Below are 25,493 nucleotides of genomic sequence, written 5' to 3'. Positions count from 1 at the left end.
CTACAAAACTATATACTTACAACATTACCATGAGATTTGTACTGTTATGCTATATACTTATACTTTATTGTTTTCAAATTGTATTGAGTGTTTATATTGTATTTAGTGTGAATTCTCATTGCTTAAAGACGTTACACGGTATTTGCTTAACCAGCGTTTATGTATTCCTGTCTTATCGCTTGTAGTTTTAAGTCTATTCTTTACTTTTTATTCATATGTAAAAGTAAAGATAATTATAATCACTCTGTTCATTTGTATGGTATAAGTTTAAAACAACTTTGTGCACAGGAATTATGTGGTTTATAAAGTTCGTTTCTGTGTTTGGTACATTTGAATGTTTTGTCGTCATTCTCTTGTATTTAATGCGTTTCCCTCCGTTTTAGTTTATGACCCGGATTTGGTTTTTTTCTATCGATTTATGAATTTTGAACATCGGTATAATACTGTTGCCTTTATTTAGATTTGGAAGAAATGCCGCCATAGAAAGTTGCACTATTACTGACACAACTCTATATTTATATTTAGTTTTTTTTTTTTTTAAATACATCAAATAACATAATTAGAAACCTAATCTTGATCTATTTCCAATTTCTAGAATTTACCTGTGAAGTTATTTTTTGTGGCATTGATCTATTCGTAAACATATATTTTAAAAACACACAGTACGTATTTCTATTAAGCTGGTTTTACGCACTGTTCTAAATTAATTTTAATTATTCGTTGTTATTCTTTGGTTTACATGTTGAAAAGTACTATCATATTATCAATGTATGTGTGTTCTCTGAGTTTGGCGTTCTTTGATTTATTTGTACTGTAATCCCGTCTTGAATGGTGTCAATGTAACGGTATATTTGACATTGCCATAAAGCGCAAACTTCGGATAGCCACAAAACCAGGTTCAACCCACCAATTTATTTCTTAAAATGTCACGTATCAAGTAAGGAACGAAGGAGAATTAAGTAAGGATTCGGAATTATAGGCTTGCAGTTCTTCTTTCCTACTTTTCTTTGTACACTATATATAGCTAGCAACAGGTTTTGATTAAGTTCTGACAATGACGGTCATATAAACTCTAAACGTTCGTATACGGCTTTAGATTTTAAATATGCTTGCTTCGAACATCACTGACGAAACATTAATTTTCCATATGTGAATCTTGTGCATAAAATTGGTCTAGTTGATTTCAACGAAAATCTAACTCAGCCTAATACAAAGCCGGGATCACATTATGATCCTATCAAAATAAGAAGATGTGGTATGATTGACAGTAAGACAACTCTCCACCAAAGACTAAATGATATAGAGTTTACAATATTGGCAGTCTGCGTGTGCAAAGTCAAAGTCACTGCCGGATTCGATGTTATATAACGTAGATGTTTGTTTGGAAGACATGAAGGGTATTGCAATACTTCTGAGTCTGACGCGACGTTGCGTTTAGGTTGGGTTGTTGTGTAGTATAAATGAGGATATTGAAAGGGTGTAAGGTGTCTTATAGGAAGACAATCGATTAACCACATACATGAAATAATTGGTTCCTGTTTCTACATTTGTTAATCTTCACTGGTGTTGGCATGCATGGTTTACTCCCCATCATTTTTGAAACAGAAGAAGTTAATTACCGACTGAGATCTTCAAAAAATATGTCTTTTTTAGATAAGACTCACGAGTTTTTGTACGACCGCAAAAACTAAAATACATTTGGTCGTATATTGGTATCACGTCGTCGTCGTCGTCGTCGTCAGCGTCGTCCGAAGACGGATGGATTCCGGATGATAACTTTAGTATAAGTAAATAGAAATCAAAAATGTTTTAATGTAAGGTTTATTATCACTACAGGAAGGTTGGGACTGATTTTGGGGGTTTTGGTCTCAACAGCTAAGCAACAAGGGGCCCAAAAGGGATAAAAAAAAGTATGTTTCTAGATTTCAGACAATTACTTGTGTGTAAGTGCATGGATCTTTTTGAAATTTTACCACAAGGTTCCATTCCAAAAAAGAAAGTTTGGATTAATTTTGGCGGTTATGGCCTAAACTGTTTAGGAATTAGGGACCAAAAAAGGGCCAAAAACAATACTTTTCTAATACTTTGTATAAATTGCTTATTTCTTGATCAATTTCAATTGGGTTGCATTCTTGAATTCTTGGGGTTATTAAAAATGCTGAATCCAACCGTTTATTAAGTTATTGGAAGTTGACCCCGTTTTTTAATTGGAACACATGCGGTCCAAAGGGTCCAAAATTAAACTTTGTGTGGAGGTTAAAAGTATGATATTTTCGCTAATATAAACAAACACGTCTGTTCAGCCATAACTTTTAATAACAACTCAAAGAGCCCACGGCGACGTCACTGAAGTCGCCAACGTCGCCAATGGTAATGTACAAACTTATGAACGTCGTAATCCCGCGGTAATCTCGACATACTGGGGGCCGCAAAAAGTGCAAATTATCTTTAATTTCACATTAACTGTCCATATTTGTAAATAAATCAAATTAAAAAAGTCTCTATCTCCATGAATGAACTAAATTGAATTAACTAAGTTCTTGTTCACATAAATGAAAAATTGAATTAACTTCGAAAGTCCTTTTTAAAATTGTTAAAGTTCTAGTCTTCTTCATCATTTTCGTCTACATTGGTTATTCACTTTCGTATTTTCTTCCGGACCTTGGCACTTGCTAATCGTCTAGATTGAGTACTTCTGTGTGTTGTGTTTAGAGAGGTTTTTATATCGTGTTCCTCTGGTTTGTGCGAAACAAGAATGCTTAATATGTTGGTACATATCAATGCGTTTTCGCTTTTGTCCCTTATTGAACCGGAAAGTAAGAAACCTAACTTTGACTTTACGGCGGTTGGACCATTTCCTCTTACGACTTCATTCTCGACTAAGTCCCAGTAGTAGTCTGGTCCGATTAATAACGATATTTCGAAAGACTCTTCCTGTGTTACTGGATGTGCTAACTTAAGTCCCCGTAAATAATTCAGTCCTCTGTTGATGTGGCGAATATTGTTCTGCAAAGGTACGGCAATCATTGGTACAATTAGAACGTGTATCGGTATTTTCTGTCCTGCATTTGATTCTACGAACACTGTTGATTTATCTAAATGTCGTACGTTTTTGTTTCTATCTCCAAATGACGATAATTGTAGAGTTTCAATTCCCTCTGTATGTAAATTAAGTTTTCTTGCTAAATCTTCGGTCACAAATGATCGTTGTGATCCCTCGTCAAAAAGTATATGGGTATCTATACATAAGTTGTCTGACCATACTGGTGCGACGGCAGTTTTCAAAAGTACATGCGTGCGTACGTCATTTGACGAGGAGTGTAGAATTGTAGTGTCCTCTTCTTTCTGATTTGTATCATTTACAATATTTACAGATGTCTGATTCAAATTTGGTGAGTTCTGTAAATGTCCATTGCTAATAGGAAAATTCGTATTCTGTGGGCTGTCATTTGAATTTTGCTGGATATGTCTGCTGGTGTCATTATCATGGGCAATGTTGCTGTTAAATGGGTTATCGGTACACAGACTTGTGTGATGTCTTTTATTGCAAATGCGGCAAAACTGATTTGAATAACATTCGTGTATACGGTGTGTACCTAGACAGTTGAAACACAATTGTTCGCGTTTTACAATATCCATGCGTGTTTCTAGATCAGATACATTCGTGCAATGCGCTGGTGCGTGTAAATCGTGACAGAATACACAAGGTTTATATTGCAAATTCTGGTGTGTATGTCTCCTATCTAGAGTTTGGTTTGGTGGTTTTATCCATTTTGTCCCGGTAAAGAAAGACGATGCACTTGGTAAATTGTTAGAAGTTTCAGTGTCTTGTCCCGCGTCAATTATGTTTATTTCATTGCAAATACTTTTCCGGAGGTCTCGTAATAACCAGTTTTCTGTTCCATGTTCACGGGCAAGGTTTTTTTTAATTTCTCCCGGTAATTTTTTCAAAATAATTGGTACAAGTAATGTTCCATACGAGTCTTGTGACTGGCCCAAAGATTCTAGCCCTCTGACGTAAGTTTCCATTTGATCATAGAATTGTCTCAAACTGATAAGATGGTTTCGTGGTGATGGAATTTCTAATAATGCTTGAATGTATGCTTGCGTGATTTTGTGTGTTTGTCCGAATCTCTCCTTCAATAAAATAATGGCGTCTGCGTAGTTTGCATTAGTAAGCGCAAAACCTGCTATGGTGCGTAATGCTTCATTCTGTAATTGTGCTTTGAGGTAATTAAATTTCTGGAAATCGGTCAATGAAGGGTTTAAATGTATAGCGCATTCATACGAATCCCAGAAAGTTTGCCACTCTAATATGTTCCCTGTGAATATCGGAAGTGTGAGTTTGGGTAAGTAATGATTCTGACTGCTTGCGGATGTATACGGATTTATATTAGTACTCACTGTGTTACTAGCTTGAGAGAACGGATTTTGGAACGGCTTCGTGCATGAATTTTCTGTGAGGTTTGCTGTGACGAACGGTTGATGTTCAACATTTAGTATTTGTGATGAAGTTTCGCTCTGACGTGACTGTGATGTGGTATGCGTGTCTTGAATAAAATTTCGTATGTGTCTGATTTTTGTTTCTAAATTTATACAATACTCATCTGAGTCTAGGATTTCATCTTCTATATCTTCTGCTTCCGTTAGGTTAAGTATCTGTTCGTTCAAGTTGTTCAATAACTTTTGCTTCTGGATAAGGTTGTCAAATGTTGCGGTTAATTCTTCTGGATCGAAATCTATATCATGCTTCGCTGCATCTATCTTTCGAATGAGTTTGGTAACAGCACTTCTGTTCCCGGATCGTATCGACTTGAGCTTCTTTAAATCCATTGGTCACGGTACCATAAATGTGGAGGTTAAAAGTATGATATTTTCGCTAATATAAACAAACACGTCTGTTCAGCCATATCTTTTAATAACAACTCAAAGAGCCCACGGCGACGTCACTGAAGTCGCCAACGTCGCCAATGGTAATGTACAAACTTATGAACGTCGTAATCCCGCGGTAATCTCGACACTTTGTTTGATTTAATCAAAAATTGAATTATTCAAGTTCTTTGATATGCAGAATCTAACCATGTATTTAGATTTTTAATTTTGGATCCCGTTTTTCAAGTTGGTCCAAATTGGGGTCCAACATTTATTATGGATATTGGACCATAATAGGTAATTTTTTATTTTTTTTATGTTCATTAGATCACATTCATTCTGTGTCAGAAACATATGTTGTGTCAACTATTTAATCCATAATCCAAATGCAGAACTGTACCAAGCTTGAATGGTGTGTCCATACGTGCCCCAACTGTTCAGGGTTCGACCTCTGAGGTCGTATAAAGCTGCGCCCTGCGGAGCATCTGGTTAATGTTGTCAATATAATTAATTCAAGGCAAGAAAGTCCCGGCTTTGGGTTACATATGGGAAGAAGATTATTAGGGTTTGTTTCGGAAGTAGATCCTGAACATCCAAAATATCTCCACGATCACCTATACACTGATTCACGTATCCCTGAAAATCAACAGGTTCACGAGAAAGTTGCATATGGCTAATCGCCAGAACAAGAACGAGATACATTATATGAACATTAGGAATGAAAGTTAAAAAAGAAACACAAACTCACTATTTTTTTAAACTAAAATCGGAAGTTAAAACATGCGTAACCCGCACATATTCAGCATCTTGTATTACATGAAAACTAAAAAGTGGAATTCTTGAAGTTGAAATGGTTAACATTAGATCAATATATACATAAGAAGATGTGGTATGAGCGCCAACGAGAATCCCTCAATTTCATGCCAAAATTTATAAAAAAAAAATCAATTATAGGTAAAAGTACATCATTCAACACGGAGCCTTGACTTATACCAAACAGCAAGCTATAAAGGTCCCATAAATGGCTAGTGTAAAATAATTCAAACAGAAAAAACAACGATCTAATTTATGTAAAACAAGAATGTGTCCATAGTACACGGATGCCCCACTCCCACTATCATTTTCTATGTTCAGTGGACCGTGAAATTGGGGTCAAAACTTTAATTTGGAGTTAAAATTAGAAAGATCATATCATTGGGAACATGTGTACTAAGTCTCAAGTTGATGTAACTTTAACTTCCTCAAAAACTACCTTGACCAAAAACTTTAACCTGAACTTTGCACTATCATTTTCTATGTTCAGTGGACCATGAAATTGGGGTCAAAACTATAATTTGGCATTAAAATTAGAAAGATCATATCATGGGGAACATGTGTATTAAGTTTCAAGTTGATTGGACTTCAGCTTCATCAAAAAATACCTCGACCAAAAACTTTAACCTGAAGCGAACGGACGCACAGACGGACGAACGAACGAACGGTACGACGAACGAACGAACGGACGAACGGAGGCACAGACCAAAAAACATAATGCCCCTCTACTATCGTAGGTGGGGCATAAAAAAACCAAAAAAAAACGAGAAACACCTATGAACAACATCAATAAACGACAATCATTGAGCAGGATCCTGACTTAATAAAGGTGCAGAGGTGCATGAAAATGCAGCTGGTTTAAACGTGTTAACAGTCGCCAAACTTCGCCCTAACCTGAGACAGTTGTGTTACATTACAACATAAAAAGACACACTTAGAATTATCAATTAAAATTGCTAAACCATATCAAAAGGACATAAAAAAAAAAAACCAATTAAGCATAAACTAAATGAATGAGTTTTATTGATACCATAATATAATGTTATACAATATTGAAGCGTATAGTTTGAATACTCGATATGTAAATTATCTGCGTGTTGTTACTATTTTTCTTTTTGTCATGGCACAGCCAGTTTGTTTTCGCTTTTATTTTGTTTAATATTTCTTTTTGTGTCTGTCGTCTCTCTTTAGAGATTGACGATTTAATGGATATTGCAATATATATTTACGACGTAAACATATGCCGTTACAATGGAGTTAAAGAGTTCTGTGTCACCGACCAGACAAATGAATACATCATTCAAATAAAGATAAGTCAGATTATAACATATAGATTTCTTTGTACTAATACATCCTGTAGTTTTCTTTGGTTTTTTTTCATATGAAGTTTAATACCATTTATGTTTCTTTCTTTTTTTGCGTGAGTAAGATGTTATCAATTTCCATTTGGGAAATAATTAAGGGATTTGTTGCTTTGTGTATGAAGGTAGCAAACAAATGTCTTGTGATAAGAGGAAATTGATTTAATGATAGGCTTATCTTACAGCTTTCTGTTTAATCTTTAAAGACCAGTATATATACTCAGTGGCAGTCAGAGTGAAAAAATAATCATTTCTCCTTTCTCGTGAACAATATGTTTATTTATGGAAGTGCATTGACTGATTCAGTGACGAATACTTCCAACAAACATGGGAAATGGATATTTGTTTTTTCTACTTGGTTTACATGTTTTATGTGGAATTAATTCAAATGCATTAAGTAAGTTTATATATTTTTCGTTTCTTGATCCGGAATCTGCCGACCTATTGGTTATGTATCTTTTATTTTTTTTGATTCGGATTTCAAGAGATTATCGATAATGTATAATTAGTTTCTTGATTCGGAATATAACTGACCCTCGGAAATGTATACTTCATTTCTTAATTCGGAATCTACCGAACTTTCGGTTATGTATCTTTCATTTCTTGATTCAAAATTTAACAGACTATCGGTAATGTATTATTATATATGAATCTGATTATTTTGTTACTCGGATTTCGTACTTGGGTAATATGATCTTAGCAGTTCTATATTAAACGTATTGACTGAGTCAAAAATGAATAATTTAGCCATCATGGTTATATTAAGTATCCAAAAATAGAAATATTACAGATTCATCAACGAGTGAAACAATAAGTGCTCACATATTGTGAGAATGGACTACGTTTGAACAAGTCTTAAAGAAAGGTAATTTGCGTTTATTTAAAAAAAAATAAGGCTCATCGATACAATGAATCAGATAAAGACATTCTTTCAAATTAAAAAGAAGAATGATTTGAAATGTTTACTTGAAATTTTTGACACTCTTTTAAAGATATAACCGGTATAACTTTTCGGAGATTTAGTTTTCATTGCGCTTGGCCTTCTAACTGTTTTTGATGTTAATGCCGCGATTCTCATGAAGAAGATACGCATGCACCGAACTAATATCCTGGTATCTATAATGAAGTTTTAACTGACCACAGACTCATAACATTTTGTATATATACGCCTGATGACTTTTCTTTACTAAACATCATCACAAACCTTCAATACAATATGCATGCAATTCAAATCAAGGAATATCTTATCATTCTCCAAATTGATAAGATAATCCCGGGCTTGTTCTTTCTATCAAGATTTTCTTGATTTCCAAAATGGTGAAGTTGAAATCGGCCATCCGTAAATTTTACGGAAGCCATCACGAGTTGGTTGACCGTTATGGAATATCCGTGTCAATAACTAACTACAATTCCGTTCCCTTTTCACAAATATGAGACCTAACGAATAAGAAATTTACCGGGTTTAAAATAGCATTAGCAACAAGACGGGTGGCACATCTAGAGCTCCTGAGATCACACCAGGTTTCTGGTGGGGTTCGTGTTGCTTATTCGTTAGTGCTTTATGTTGTTTCTAGTTTTATTTTGTTTGTCTGTTTGTCTTTTTCTGTTTTAGCGCGTTGTCAGTTTTTTTTTACATAGATGAGTTTGAGTGTTGTGAAAAACTCATATTTAATGCTTCCTCAACAAATGTACATATATATGCAATTTAATGTAAACTAATCTGTTTTTCTGTATACCTTTGTCCAACTTAGGTGATACCAGAATAAAATAATATAATAATATAATAAAGTGTCCCTTTAGCCCCTCTCTGATATACAAATGCTTGAATATGTGAATATATATTACTAAAACGAACACGAAAAGCACAAGCATTTTTAGCGAAGGTACATTTTGCCTAAGCGTTTTGTATTTTTAGTTTTTAACTGCCATATATACAAGAGCGAGGCTAAGCTAGCTTTAAAACCAAGGTTTACCCAGCACTTTATTCGGAAATTGACTGTTCCAAGTCAGGAATAATGCAGTTGTTTATCGTTTGTTCCATTGCATTATACCGTTTGACTTTTGGCAGTTTTTATGGACTTTCCATTTTTATTTGTCTTTGTATGCAAGTTGTGTTTTTGTAAATAATTATGAATTTGTCGACAGAGAATAAGTTAGTGGTGTTTTTGAATGGATGACACGTGGTCATTATTACTAGTCTAAAACAAGTCTCCGGAATAAATATCTTCAATACGCATGCAAATCACATTTAAGGACTGTTTTAATAAATCTGCTGGAGATGAAACGTAATTGGTTACCAAGTATCAGTTTATTTTAATATTTTGTCTTTTTTGTTCTTTTTATAAATTATACCTCACACAACAGTTTTCATCGAACACAAAAGGTAACTGTTCAATCTTTGGTTTGAATGAACAATGTTTTGATGTTTCGCGCGTCTTGACCTTTTTTCTATCGACCGTATTCTGTTACCTCGATATCTTCTAACCTATTTTACATGTTTTTCACGGTTTTATCTGATTTTATTTTACAACTTGATTTTATTTGATTTAACGAAGAAAACAATCCAAATAAGTATTTATAATTTGAAATTCAATTTTCATTATCAATTCATGCCATTCTCTCTTGCAAGCTATACCAGCAGAAGAGGATAATATATCATTATTTGGTAAGTACAAATTGTATAGTATTAAAAGTATGTCTAAGGAAAATACATCCATGAAGCTATGAAAATAGACCAATATCGTTGCTGATTTAAGATGATCAATCGATTTCAACGATAAAAGTCAGTAAAATAGCAACTTCTAAGCGAGACAAATTAAAGAGTAACATCAGCTTTCCTTTTCACTTTGGCGCCTATATAAGTGCCTGATATGTTAAAACCCTGATACCACATTTGATTTCTATCTTAAATTTCAAAGTCAATGGATAAAAAGTAAGCATTTCAAATCACAAGTCGAAACAAGACAACCCATGGACAATAAGAACATGAAGGACAATGACAACCCATGTACAATAAGAACATGAAGGACAACCCATGTACAATAAGAACATGAAGGACAAATACCATTGCAGAACAAAATACTAATTCAAGTACAAATTGAGCAACACGATGATATCACATTACTGAAAAAAGTCATATAACAAAAATACCGAACTACGAGGAAAAAAGTAAATTAAAGTCGCTGAGCAAATTGTAAAATGTAAAGCGCAATCATATCAAACGAATAAATAACAACTGTCATATTCCTGACTGGCTATGAGTTGATATTTTTCAGCCTCTGTTGGTACCCGGGATAACCTTACGATACAAATTATTATGGAGGATGTAGACTGGTTCACAGCTGAAGCATACTGTAAAAGAACGGATCATTCAACCAGCGAAGCCAGACTTTAGTGAAATATATAACTACATTTCTTAAAAGGTCAAATATTTTGTGAGTACATTTTTTTCTCTCATGAATTTATATATTTTGTTAAAATTGAACGTATTGACCTTTATCACTTGGTTATACCTGTAAATGGTTGCTTTGGTGGAACATAAGGCATTCATTGTAAAAGGGCTCTGGAATTAGACTGAATATAGCATTATATATCAAGAACCCTGTCATATGATGTATAAACACATTAAAAGAAAATGCAGAAAAAAAACCAAGGAAAATTTTAATTACACAATGAGCTTTGTTTACTTACACTAGTACCTTCAAAAGTTATAATGTACATTTATTAAATGTTTCCTACTATTCAAAGACAATAACGATCAAAACCAAGGGTAAACAAAGACTCAAAAAACCAAAGGACATTTACATCAACAGTTATTAAAATAACTAAGAAACAACACGAACTCCACTAAAAACCGGGTGTGAAATTATGTGCTCTGGACGTGTAATCATTTCCTGCAAGGTATACGGCACCCGTCGTGTTATTTCTTTGTTCAGTTCGGTAATGATTCCAAATTGTGGAATCTGTATCTAAAGAACACCTGTATTAAGTGACCACTTTTGTCTTCTTTCTTGGATTGTCACTTAATACAGGTTTGACTGTATACATATATCATGGTAACGGGAATAACATCTTATAAGATCACCAGAACTTTGACATTTTTGTTTCTATTTTTAGCTTATCAGATCCATGGTTTTGGATTGGTATGATCAAAAATCATACCAATACAGATTTCTACAACGCAGATTGTGAATTATCAATTTTTTTTCCAGCTCTGAAAAATTTGATAACCACTTCCAACGCTTATGAATGTATTGTAGCAGCCGCTAGTAACACAACTGACCTTATAGACGTCCGAAGTTGTAGGGAGAAACATCCATACATTTGTTATAAATCTGGAGGTAATGTGTTGTAGGGGCGCTAGTAACACAACTGACCTTACAGACGTCCGTAGTTGTAGGGAGAAACATTCATACATTTGTTATAAATCTGGAGGTAATGTGTTGTAGGGGCGCTAGTAACACAACTGACCTTATAGACGTCCGAAGTTGTAGGGAGAATAATCCATACATATGTTATAAGTCTGAAGGTAATGTGTTGTAGAGGGCGCTAGTAACACAACTGACCTTATAGACGTTCGAAGTTGTAGGGAAAATCATCCATTTATATGTTATAAGTCTAAAGGTAATGTATTGTAGGTGCGGCTAGTAACATACCTGATCTTATAGACGTTCGAAATTGTAGGGAGAATCATCCATACATATTCTATAAGTCTGAAGGAAATGTGTTGTAGGGGGCGCTAGTAACACAACTGACCTTTAAGACGTCAAAAGTTGTAGGGAGAATCATCCATACATATGTTACAAGTCTGAAGGCTATGTGTTGTAGGGTGCACTAGTAACACAGCTGACCTGATAGCAGATTTATTGAGAAACATCCAAACATATGTTATAAGTCTGAAGGCTATGTGTTGTGGGGTCCACTAGTAACACAACTGATCTTATAGAAGTTGTAGGAAGAAACATCCAAACATATGTTATAAGTCTGAAGGTAATGTGTTGTAAGGGGCTTTACCTCTGATATTTACAGAATATATATATAATCTATCTTTATATCTTTATATTGAATACAATTTCCCAGTTATTCATGATATTCATGATATTCATGGGTGTATTCAGTAAATTTCTCTGATACTATTTATGAAAAGATTCCTGCAGTGTTTGTGTACATTAATTAATTTGAATTTTCTGCATTATAAGGTTATATAAGATTTGACCTCTACCTTTTATGAGAACATGGTTTTTTTTTCTTTTTCTTAGCGTAAATATTTTGTGCCATGCATTATCTTTATTTTTGAGTGTGAATTCACATCACTATAAGACGTGTCACGGTACTTATCTATCATAAATTCATGTATTTGGTTTTGATGTTATACTTGTTATTCTCATATGATTTTATCTAATGATTAGTCCGTTTCTGTGTGTGTTACATTTTAATGTTGTGTCGTTGTTTTCTTCTTATATTTAATGCATTACCCTCAGTTTTAGTTAGCTACACCGTTTTTGTTTTTTGTCCTTTGATTTATGAGTTTGGAATAGCGGTATACTACTGTTACTGCCTTTATTTAACAATGCGTCGTTTGTCGTAACAGGTTACATAAGTGAGATTACAGTGATACATAATGCCTTCATCAAACCATTGGTGTCTGCAAACGTCCAAATTTCAATACCAAAAGTTGGTTACAATACACAAAACATCTGCATACAAAAATGTAGACTTGGATTTCAATATGTTGCTGCCATGTTTTACCATGACAACACTTCATGTTTTCTGATCAAAGACACTTCAGATGATTTTTATGCTGAACACATTGTGTATATATGGAGGACAAACGATAATATAACTTCCATTGTAAAAGAGAAGGGGCGGTGTAAGTAGATAGTATATGTTAATTGCAAATCATTTATACAATGTGTTGGTAGATCAACTCGCATGAGACATTTTTTAGTGGTCTTAGGTCTTTACATAAAAGTATAGTCTATTAGTTGTATCGAGTGTGGATTCACATTTCGAGTAATGTATGCATAGTAGTAGACACTAAGGGGAATTCCGTTCTGAATTTTCTTCGGATTTTAATATTTTTGTATTTTTACTTTTAACTTACTGACTCACTCGATTTCGCTCATTGTGGAGTTTATACAATTCATTTTCCTCATTAAGGAGTTCATACGATTCATTTCCCTCATTCTGGAGTTCATACGATTTATTTCTCTCATTATGGAGTTCATACGATTCATTTCCCTCATTATGGAGTTCATATGATTCATTTCCCTCACTATGGAGTTCATACGATTCATTTCTCTCATTATGGAGTTCATACGATTCATTTCTCTCATTATGGAGTTCATACGATTCATTTCCCTCATTATGGAGTTCATATGATTCATTTCCCTCACTATGGAGTTCATACGATTCATTTCTCTCAGTATGGAGTTCATACGATTCATTTGGTTTTTGTTTGTTGCTATGATTTGTCTCCTTAATCAATTTCGAGGTTTAAGCCTCGATAAACTACTGTTGTCTATATAAGCCCCATCTCCCGCTAAAAAACGGCATGTTGCTAATCGTTCTAGGGTGAAAATAAGGTCGACAAATGGATCATATCAAGGACACCGATTTAAGCCAAGAAATACATATTGTTTTTCAAGTTTTTAAGAAGAGTTTACTGATATTTCTAATTTCTGTTTCAGCTAGAATCACGATAATTAAACCAACAGAACCATATATAAAGACGAATACATTTTCATGTGAGTAAAACGAATAAAAAAGTTGATTATCATTTTTAAACATAAGACGGATATTATACTTTATATTACGGGATGAAACCGGAAGTATATCAACTTTAAAACATATTTTTGTCGTTCCATATGATATTAAATAATGATTTACAATATCAATTCAACTAATAAATCAAAACGTAATGCCAAGCGCCTGGTATGAGATGAAGGCATGATATCAAAATGATATGATACTATAGTTTAAAGAACCGAAACAGATATTCCAAAAATCATCGGTGCAATAATGTATAATATTTGATATGAAACAAAACTCCAGTTGAATGTCACTTGGAAAGTAAAATTTGTAAGCTTTTTAATATATTACGGAGGGATAAATTGTAATTTGTTAAAAATCACTCTGATTCAACATGTTCAAAGAAATAAATCAACAAATAATCGGCCTTCCCATGGGAACTAACTTGTTCCATTATTCATATGAGGCTGACTTCAAACAGGAACTACTTTGGAAGAAAGAAAAGAAGTTAGCAGTATACCTAACTTCACTCCCTTTCCGCTAAATAAATAACATTCTCTCAATCAGACATGGAGTAATACTAATTTGTAATTTAAATGCATTGTAATGCATTACATGTTTCCAAGTAATTGCATGTAATGTGTAATGTGGCAATTTTTGTCATTTAATGCATTACCTGAAAAAATAGTTGTGTTATTTCAAACATTACATTGCATTTCATGGCATTATTTTGTTGACATACTATATAAAAATCTTTAACAGAATGTTTGAGATTCAGCTAAAGCAGATTTGTGTATTAATTAAGAACATAATCATTTGTAGTCCGAGATAAATGAATAGATAAATGCCCGATTTATATAACTCCAAGGCCGTCATTCGGCATCAGAAGCGACGAAGCAGCGCATCTATTTTGGGTGGGCAAATATCCACTTTTTGATATGGAACGAACTCTGACGTCCCACGGCCCCAGCTTGTCTAACAAAACAGCCGTTGGACGTCAGAGTAATCTCGGACTAAATCATTTGGATAGTATTTTGTTTTTATTTGAAAAGCATCACTGTAAAAGTATTTTTGTAAAAGTATTTAATTTTTGTTCAACCATCAATCGATACCTTATCATGATTAAATAACAGGAACATTGACTTTTGGCATAAAACACTAATAAATATAGGAAGATGTGGTGTGAGGGCATAAAATACTAATAAGTTTGTTTTACAATCAATCTTTTCACCACTTTGAGTCTTGGTCATAAATTAATCTCTTTGTTCATATTTACTTAGGAAAGACAGTCGCAGTAAATATTTTTGATTGGAATTAAATGAACAAATGTATATTTATAAAAGTAAAGTAAACTTTAGTTAGATTAAATATTAAACCTCCTCTCTTTTTTAGAGATAAAACAGAGATATATACCTTGAAATCCTTATGATTTTAAAATGTAGTAGTTGTATTGAAAAGACATTTTACTTGATATATATACTTAAATTTTAATATGTATAAGGAACAGTTATTGCATATGCTATAATCATATGTGACTTCATGTTATTTTTTAAAAGTTTTGATTTTTTCTCCTCTTAATATTAACATTCACCAATGTAATGTGTAATACAATGCATTACTTTGCAAAAGTCATAATGCATTACTTAGATAAAAAAAATGAAAACAACACGTTTAATAATTTCAATGCGTCCGAAGCGCTTTTCTGGATTTACCTTCATCTGGAACGCTCAAAGTCAAACATTTGTAATCCGAGGATGTATAAATACCGAAACCGTTGAAGAGCTATATATTAAAAATACCTAAGATTGATAGCCAAATTCATTTAAAGTCAAGCCTGAGGGAGTTGAAACCTTAGTTTCTTAATGATTTCAAAATTTATAAATGCATGTAATTGTAATTGTAATTTAATGCATGGTTTTGTCAAATTAACTGTAATATAATGCATCATATTGCAATTAAATTCGCCCCAGGCCTGCTCTCAATAAAAAAAATCAAAATTTAGTTACTATCTTGAACACATCTTTCCTATCGAACTTGAGCTAAAGATTACAACAGATACATTTAAGTCTGCCTGATATCTTGACATGTTCATCTAAAAATTTACAAGAATGATCGGATGAAAAACAATTTACGACAAGAGAGGGTTTTTCTTTTCTATGTAACAACATTCCAGCAGCGCCTGCATATGGAGAATATACATCACAGTTAATACGATATTCCAGGGCTGGAATTTCCTATCATGATTTCCTGATATAGGGTTGCTGCTCACTAAAAGAGGGACGAAAGATACCAAAGGGACAGTCAAATCTATCAAACTAAGAGTTTCAAGTGATGAAGTTGAAATCGTCTCTTCGTTAATGTTACAGACGCCATCACGAATTGTTTGACCTTTAATGGAATACCGGCGGATATGTTCCAGTTGTTGCAACTACAATCCGGTCCCCTTTTCCCGAAAATGGTTTACAAAATTGGACTTATCACCGGATTTGTACTAACATGAGCAACACGACGGGTGCCACATGAACAGCAGAATTTGCTTACCCTTCCTGTGCACTAGAGATCATCTCCTGTTTTTGTTCCGTCTTTTGTTTTTGATGTTGTGATTTGAGTTATGTTATGTGTATGTTTGACTTTTGTTTTTTAGTAACATTTGGTGTTGTCAGTTTATTTTAGAATTACGAGTTTGAATAACAATTTTGTATCCTTTACTTCTCTTAATGATTATTTCATTTCATCAATGATACAAGTAAAACCAGACTCAAGTTTTATGAATATGAAAATAAGAAGATTTGGTGTGATTGCCAATAAGAAAGATTTCCGCAATACACTATAGATCTCCCTAAACCGTTCAACAATGGACAAACTCAACCGCAAGTCTTTTCTGAAACGTATATTGATAAAAACCATTCGCACAATTGGTTGAAGAGGTCACACATTTCATTTCTAAGGTTTCATAGACCCCTTTTGAAATTTACCATGCAGTTCGTTACTTAATTTGATATTGTTTAAACTACAACAATAACATCAACGGGGGCAAATTTTACTTCATTAGATGCATATTTCGACACTTAAAATGTCTCTTTCGTGATGCGCGATGCCAAAATCCTAAAGAAAATCCTAAGCCTTATACAAGTAAGAGAGCGCTGGTAATAAACACCAACAACAGAAATAACGTAAAACATATAGTTCATTAAATTGAGCATGCACATCTTAAACGCTTGATAGATAAATAGAATAACACCACTTGTGTGGCTTTCGGCAAACAAACAGCGGAGACGAACTGAATGTACGTGAATGTGGGTAGTTTGGTGCACAATTATTTGCCCAAGATATATGAAATAAAACATGGTTTCATTGCTCATACACTTCCTATTTTATTTTGGCCTTTTTAACTACATTTTATTCAGGCGTTACTGATGGTAATTTTGTAGACGAAACACGCGGTCTCGTAACCAAACTTTAAGCCTAGTATCGATTATGAGTTTAATTTAATTTATTTCGACACTAAATTAGCCGAAATAGTTATTTTCTCAATAACTCAATATGTAGACACATCCTGAGGTAATATCATGTGACAAGTAAAGCTTGCAGATCTTATGTTGTTGTATCATGTACGTTAAAATTACAAAAGGTCATTTTTTTTCCAAAGAAGACCCACAAATACAGACCGGAAACAATATACAACTTCCTTCATACAAATGTTAATAACGAAAAATAGATTTTTTCCCAAATTCGTTAGACATATCTTCACTACTATTTCTGTTTGTTTTGATCACCCATTTTCATACATTTCAGAGGAATATCTAGCTATAAAACCAGGTTTAATCCTCTATTTTCTACAGAATTCATGTACCAAGTCAGGAATATGATAGATGTTTACCAATCGTTTGAATTGATTTGAATGTTAGTTTTAAATGTTTTCGTTTTTTGTAGGTTTTGACACATCCTTACCGACTACAACTAAAGGTAATTTTGGCTAACTTAAAAACAGTACAAAAATACAGAAATAGGCTAAACGTACTTTTATTATGACTATTTGTGGTTGAAAAATGGCAAGGAAATACAGAACCAGTTCATTCACATGACATATATGTATATGTTCCAAACCGTATGAGTATTTGGACCGTACACGTACGGTCTGACTAACAATAAGAATGTTGTCAAGTTATTAGATACACATGCATATAACAAATCAACATAGCTTAACTCCCAAAGAAATATAAAAAGTTCAATTGTAATTAAAATAAAAACTTTATATTCTAACTATTAAAAAAATTCACGGCAATCAAATCTGTTATTCTTATGTATTTAGCATGCCGATTAGTAATACGTTCACTGAAATTGAAGATATCGGAAGTAAACATAACGTGGCAGGACAATTGTTTTAGAATATTGAGCAACTTTATAAAAAAATATGCAAATGCAAAGGTTCATACATGTAAATGTAAAAAATATCACGTTACTTGTGATAGCAAGTGTCACCTTGGGCGAGAGTACCAAAATAAGATTCAGATATACAATTAAACAAAACATTTTATTGCAGTTGTTCGTTTGTTCATTGTATCTATCTAATTGTAATAATATCAATTTGTAAAACTAAAATAAAGATTGTAATTAATGTTTACTAGAATTGGGACATTTAAAGACGTATCGTATCCGTATCTGATACGTTGACGTATATGAACGTATATATGGGTTATTGCATATAATTGATTATTTATGAGTTTAGAAAGTACATGTATATTTGTGTTTTTTGTTTGTTAGATGTCTTTCGGTCATTAGCACACTTTTTTATTACACGATAGTTTTCAATCGATTTATGTTTACTCGTTTATAACTTAACAAAAGGGGAAAGGGTGATAACAATTTTTGTTCTCTTTCATTTTAATGTTTGAAAAAAAACTATTGCCTGCTAATTCATAAATGTATAATAATTGGTATCAGTCATCAATCCGACTCTGCTGATGTTGAATGGTTCAGTCCCCATTTATCAGCAAATTTAAAGTGCGCGTATAAATATTATTAACGTTAAAAGTTATCAAAGGAAACAGGATTATAATTGAATACACCAGACGCGCATTTCGTCTACATAAGACTCATCAGTGACGCTCAAATCAAAATAGTTATAAAGCCAAACAAGTACCTTTATTTGTTTTATAATTCAACATCACGCCTAGATTATTCTACTGATTTAAATATCGAGTGTTAAAAAACATATACAAGTATATGGATTGACATGAAAAACACGTGATTGTTAAATGTGTGTAAATGTTGATAGCTTCTGTTTTCATAGTTTTATTACTACTGGACGTAAAACAACTAACAATCAATCAATCAAAATTGTGTTATAGGTAGTGTGAATATGTATCGTAGAAACATAACTTTTAGGGCAATACATGTAAAACTAGATTTAAAAATTCATGATTTTGGTATACAGTTATTAAAAGTGAAAGAGACAACGAAATGTCATCGTCCTTTCACTATATATGTTTTCAAACTCTTTGGCATATTCTCTCGATTGCTATATGTATTTTAACAATAAACAATAGATACGTTCAGATACGTCAACGTATCAGATACAGATACGATACGTCTTTAAATGTCCCACTTCTGTTTAAATGTAACCCAATGGCCATATGATCCAATAACATGTATGATCAGCACGTATTGGACCATACGCGTATACTCATACGGTCCGACCGTACGCGTATGGTCGGACCGTATACGAGTAGACGTATACGGTCCGGACCGTACGCGTACGGTCCAAATACTCATATGGTCTGGAACATATACATAAATCTTCAGTTCTCGGTGAAAATAGACAAGTTAAAAAAAAGTATGAAAATAATGAATGTGCATGTAAACTCATAGAAAAGATTCAACGTTTAACCAAAAAGAGAATTATTATTCAAACTATCAATTAGAGAATTAATGTTTTTCGATGAATGGAGCATGCTATTAGTGAATTACTGTTTTAACTAACTAAACTCTTATGTCTTATGGTAGCATGCGAATTAATAATGAAATTCGTTTTAGGATTGTGTCAGTTGTTGCGATGACAACAACAATATAGTCGGACAAATGTCAGACAGACGTACAGGACATTCAAATTAAACCCTGTTCAACTTTGTAGCAAGGGATATAGTTAATTTAATTCTTAAATATTTCTTTGTAGAACCTGAATGTGACTGCAGCAGTCAGTGCTTGTCATTACAAATACTCAACACCACACACAATTTCCCGCCATTACAAAGACTTGATAAAAAGACACTATCATCATTTCGTAGGAAGCATACATGTGCCGACGATAATAGGATCTCATCGTTCGCGATTGGACTATCTGCTGGTGTATGTCTGGCATTAGTATGCATAACCATTGTTTTGTTAGATGTTTTTACATATTGCATAGGACATTCGAAAATTAGATTAGGAGTTTCAAAGACGTATAGGTTGAGAAGATGTTAATTCTAAGTCCATGTACATTTCAACTACTTGGAATATCCATCGTGTAACCATGATATTTGTAGTTATAACTATGTCATAACTAAGAAGAATGCTTTATTTTCATCGAAAGTCGAAAACTCATGGATAAGCATAGTGTTTGTGAAAGCTGTGTATATAAATGAAAATACAACAGACATGTTTATCATCCAGATCATCTTATGATCTTAAGACAACTTATAGTGTGAACTTCTCATTTAGTCCAAATAGTTATGACGTCTTGCAAGGCTTTTTTTAAACTTTTTTGTGACGCCTTCCTTGGACTAACTGCTCATCATATTACTTTTCGTTTGCACAAAATTAAACTTATGGTGGGTTTCGATGTATTTTTATGCACGAGGACACAATATACCTGTTGCATATTTTAAATCCCTCGGGCAAAGTTGACCTCAGATACATTTGGCCATCGTTAGGTCCGTTTTGGTCCAATACCTCTCCAAACTGTTGTCTAGACTTGGCTTTCAATTATTCGGCTTTGCCTGTTTCTGGTGAAATTACATCAGACAATCGCTTCGGACGCATAAAAGTTATAACATGTTGTTTTTATATTTTGGATATTTCAAATACAATTAACAGAAATAAATGTCATATCTGAGCTTGGTTATGATTTTTGATTTATGTTATTCTGCATTTGAAATATTCTTAAGATAGATAATAAAATTGAGAATGAAAAGGGGGAATGTGTCAAAGAGACAACAACCCGACCATAGAGCAGACAACAGCCGAAGGCAACCAATGGGTCGTCGATGCAGCGAGAAACTAGCTCCCACACCAAGAGGAGTACTGCGGCGGGTTTTAGCATGTTTTTTTAGAACTCCCCCTATACCTCTAGCCAATGTAGAAAAAACAAACTCACATCAATACGCATAATTAAACTCGGTTTAAGAGAAGTCCGAGTCCAAAGTCAGAATAGGTAACAAAAGAAACTGAACGAAATGACAATAATACATAAATTAACAAAGGAATACTAGCAGTTACTGACATGCCAGCTCCAGACCTCAATTAACTGATTGATATCCCCCAAAAGATGCAAAAAAAATTTAAAGTCTATATATATTTTCTATTCTGGCAGCATAAACCTATAATCACACAGAAAAAATTGAGTTCAGAAAAAAATGGACTATTTTGTTTCCCTCCATGTTTTGCCATGCACCGGAAACTGAAGTTGTAATACAAGACTGGTACCTATATAACAATAATGACATGTCTTAAAAAAATAAATCATTTAATTAGTTTCATTAAATTGCCATATATGAACATAAAAAATGCCATTTAAAGAACTAGTTGGCTGTATAATTAAAAATAACCCCACTATTAAAGCAGTACCCCTTTCTCAAAACAGGCAAACTTTTGAAATCAGTCAAGTCTATACAATGATCTGTAAATCGCATTTTAGCCTATCTTTATGGATGTTTTCTTATTATTTGGATACTGTGAAGCTAGAAGAGTTTTCTTATCTATTATTTAATTTTTTCCTCCTGTTTGATTGAACCACATTCAATAGTTTACCCCTCCCCCTTTTTCAATGAAATTTACCCAAGTGGGCCTCTTGTTCAAGTCAAAATTGAAAAACTCCCCAAAATTTTTTCATATTGAAGAATTTGCTACAATACAACTGTCTGAACACAAGAAAGACCATACTTTTCTCTTTTTTTGACTATACTGGTCTTTATAAATGCGTACTATCTCATGGCTTTTAGACTGTACTTTACAAACCAATGCATATAAAATTTTAAATAAAATTCAAGAAAAAACAAAATGAATACTCAAGTTGATGTCTTTGGTAAGAATATTGATTACTTGTCACACCTAATCACAAAAATCCTTGTCATGATGGATGGTTTTAGAAAAATTCTACTTTTTAAACAATTTTTTAACCAAAATATGGAACCATGCAGTGCCGCAGACAGGAAAAGAAGTATAGACTCATGAAAAATGAACATTTTGTGAAAATCTTTTCACCAAAATAGATATAGAAAGATGTGGTGTGAGTGCCAATGAGACAACTCTCCATCCAAATAACAATTTATAAAAGTAAACCATTATAGGTCAATGTACGGCCTTCAACACGGAGCCTTGGCTCACACCGAACAACAAGCTATAAAGGGCCCCAAAACCAACGGTCTTATCTATATAAAAAAATAAGTTCATTTTATACATATTCAACCTAAATGTCAACAATTGAGCCATAAAAATAATAACCCTAAAGAAAAAAAAAACTTTTGTATGTAGCTGTCTTTTCAACTTTGCACTAATTTTCAACAAAACTGAGCAACTAGAATTTTCATCACAAGAAGATTTCACTGAGAAAAAAATCTTTCTATGTTCTTTTTAATTGAAAATCATGTATGTAATACCATGAAAATCTCAATTTGCCTCAAACTGTTTTATATCTATTAATACTTTTAAATGGTGTCTAGTATAAAACAGCATAATTATTACATAATTTCAGTTTTTCAGTGTAACTTGATACCCCAGGATTTATTTCTCTTAAAAATTCCTTAAATCATGTTTTATCATTCTGGGCACACAAAAATCCACATGAGCTTTCCCCGAGGGTATCACCAGCCCAGTAGTCAGCACTTTTGCGCTGACATGAATTATCAATGATATGATTATATTTATAAATTAACTGTTTACAAAATTTTGAATTTTTGAAATACTAAGGCTTTTCTACCTCAGGCATAGATTACCTTAGCTGTATTTGGCAAAACTTTTTGGAATTTTGGTCCTCAATGCTCTTCAACTTCGTAAATCATTTGGCCTTTTCAACTCTTTTGGATTCGAGTGTCACTGATGAGTCTTTTGTAGACGAAACGCGCGTCTGGCGTATATACAAAATTTAGTCCTGGTATCTATGATGAGATTATTTTTCTTTCTTGCAGTGAACATATGAAAAAAATACCCTATGCAGGTTGCAGTCTTGTAATTGACTGCTCCATAGGCTTACATGCAAAACAGCTGATCTTTGAAAACTTTCCTGGATTGATATCCCCCAAAAGATGCAAGATTTTTTTAAAGTCTATATATATGTTTCAATTCAGCAAAAACCTATAATCAAACAGAAAAAATTTAGTTCAGAATTGTTTTTTTTAGAAAAAATGCACTATTTTGTTTCCCTCAATGTTTTGACATGCACCAGAAACTGGAGTTGTAATACAAGACTGGTACCTAAAGCCAGAATATGCAATCTTCATTGGACGTTAACAGGATCATAACTATATCCCTTCTTAATAAGTCAGCTGTTAAAAGGTTTTGTTAGCTTTTGAGATGAATGCAGACATTTTTGTGCTCTGTAAAGAATATTACCATAAAAGATTGGATATGAAATACCTGAACGTATAAGATGTCTACATGTTGAGTTATATTTAGGAATGACACCTTGCAGCTGCAGTGTACTATACTATCAACTGAATGCTTCTCCATCATTTTGAAAGAAATAGAAAAGTTAAATCATGGTGGTAACTGGTCAAATCAATTGGTTTCCATAGTTTTGATAAAACTAATACCGACCACAGCTTAACAAAACTAGAGGCTCTAAAGAGCCTGTGTCGCTCACCTTGGTCTATGTGAATATTAAACAATGGACACAGATGGATTCATGACAAAATTTTGTTTTGGTGATGGTGATGTGTTTGTAGATCTTACTTTACAAAACATTCTTGCTGCTTACAATTATCTTTATCTATAACAGTACTTTCTGTGGAAAATGTTATTGAAAATTTTAAATTTTAAGAAAATTGTTAAAAATTGACTATTAAGGGCAATAACTCCTAAAGTGGTCAACTGACCATTTTAATCATGTTGACTTATTTGTAGATCTTACTTTGCTGAACATTATTGCTGTTTACAGTTTATCTCTATCTATAATATTATTCAACATAATAACCAAAAACAGCAAAATTTCCTTAAAATTACCATTTCAGGGGCAGCAACCCAACAACGGAATGTTCGATTCATCTGAAAATTTCAGGGCAGATAGATGTTGACCTGATGAACAATTTTACCTCATGTCAGATTTGCTCAAAATGCTTTGGTTTTTGAGTTATAAGCCAAAAACTGCATTTTACCCCTATGTTCTATTTTTAGCCATGGCGGCCATCTTGGTTGGTTGGCCGGGGCACCGGACACATTTTTTAAACTAGATACCCCAATGATGATTATGGCCAAGTTTGGTTAAATTTGGCCCAGTAGTTTCAGAGGAGAAGATTTTTCTAAAAGATCACTAAGATTTACGAAAAATGGTTAAAAATTGACTATAAAGGGCAATAACTCCTAAAGTGGTCAACTGACCATTCTGGTCATGTTGACTTATTTGTAGATCTTACTTTGCTGAACATTATTGCTGTTTACAGTTTATTTCTATCTATAATAATATTCAAGATAATAACCAAAAACAGCAAAATTTCCTTAAAATTACCATTTCAGGGGCAGCAACCCAACAACAGAATGTCCGATTCATCTGAAAATTTCAGGGCAGATAAATCTTGACCTGATGAACAATTTTACCTCATGTCAGATTTGCTCTAAATGCTTTGGTTTTTGAGTTATAAGCCAAAAACTGCATTTTACCCCGATGTTCTATTTTTAGCCATGACGGCCATCTTGGTTGGTTGGCCGGGGCACCGGACACTTTTTTTTAAACTAGATACCCCAATGATGATTGTGGCCAAGTTTGGTTAAATTTGGCCCAGTAGTTTCAGAGGAGATTTTTGTAAAAGTTAACCCAGGTCGACGATGGACGATGACGGACGCCAAGTGATGAGAAAAGCTCACTTGGCCCTTTGGGCCAGGTGAGCTAAAAAGTGAACAAGCTGAAAGGCTTTGCCTGCATCATTCATTATAACTAAATTTGTATTAAAGTCTGTATGAAGATTTTTCTACATGTATCAAATGAACTTCATTCTGTAATTCAGTGGTTGTCATTTGTTGTTGTTTATAAATTGTGTTCTTGTTTATTGTTTTGTACATAAATCAAGGTCACTAGTTTTCTTGTTTGCATTGTTTTACATTTGTCATCTTGAAACCCTTTGAAGCTTACCTGTGGTATAAGTTTTGCTGATCGTTGAAGGCCTTGACTTGATATACAGTTATTACTTTCTACAGCATTTTGGTTTCTGGTGGAGAGTTTTCTCGTCGCATTGCCATTCATACAACATTTTCTTATTTTCATATTAACTTTATTCGAAGTTCCAT

The 25,493-nt window shown here is 33.4% G+C and overlaps 2 protein-coding genes across 2 annotated transcripts in view; one reads left to right on the top strand and one right to left on the bottom strand.

Annotated features, from left to right (window-relative positions):
• Window positions 1-25,493, top strand: part of LOC139483508 (uncharacterized) — a 124,498-nt gene that overhangs the window by 35,689 nt on the left and 63,316 nt on the right. The window lies entirely within an intron of this gene.
• On the bottom strand, window positions 2,638-4,833 carry LOC139483506 (uncharacterized). Its single transcript, XM_071267527.1, has one exon. It carries the CDS (start codon window positions 4,831-4,833, stop codon window positions 2,638-2,640), a length of 2,196 nt encoding a protein of 731 aa, XP_071123628.1.

This window comes from Mytilus edulis, chromosome 7 (genome assembly GCF_963676685.1).
Source record: "Mytilus edulis chromosome 7, xbMytEdul2.2, whole genome shotgun sequence".
NCBI classification, from domain to species: Eukaryota; Metazoa; Mollusca; class Bivalvia; order Mytilida; family Mytilidae; genus Mytilus; species Mytilus edulis.
Note: the sequence above shows the minus strand (reverse complement) of the source record. Positions and strands in the feature narration are given on the sequence as shown.

Coding starts and splice junctions, on each gene's coding strand:
- LOC139483506 (XM_071267527.1), bottom strand. CDS start 4,833: ATGGATTTAAAGAAGCTCAAGTCGATACGATCCGGGAACAGAAGTGCT.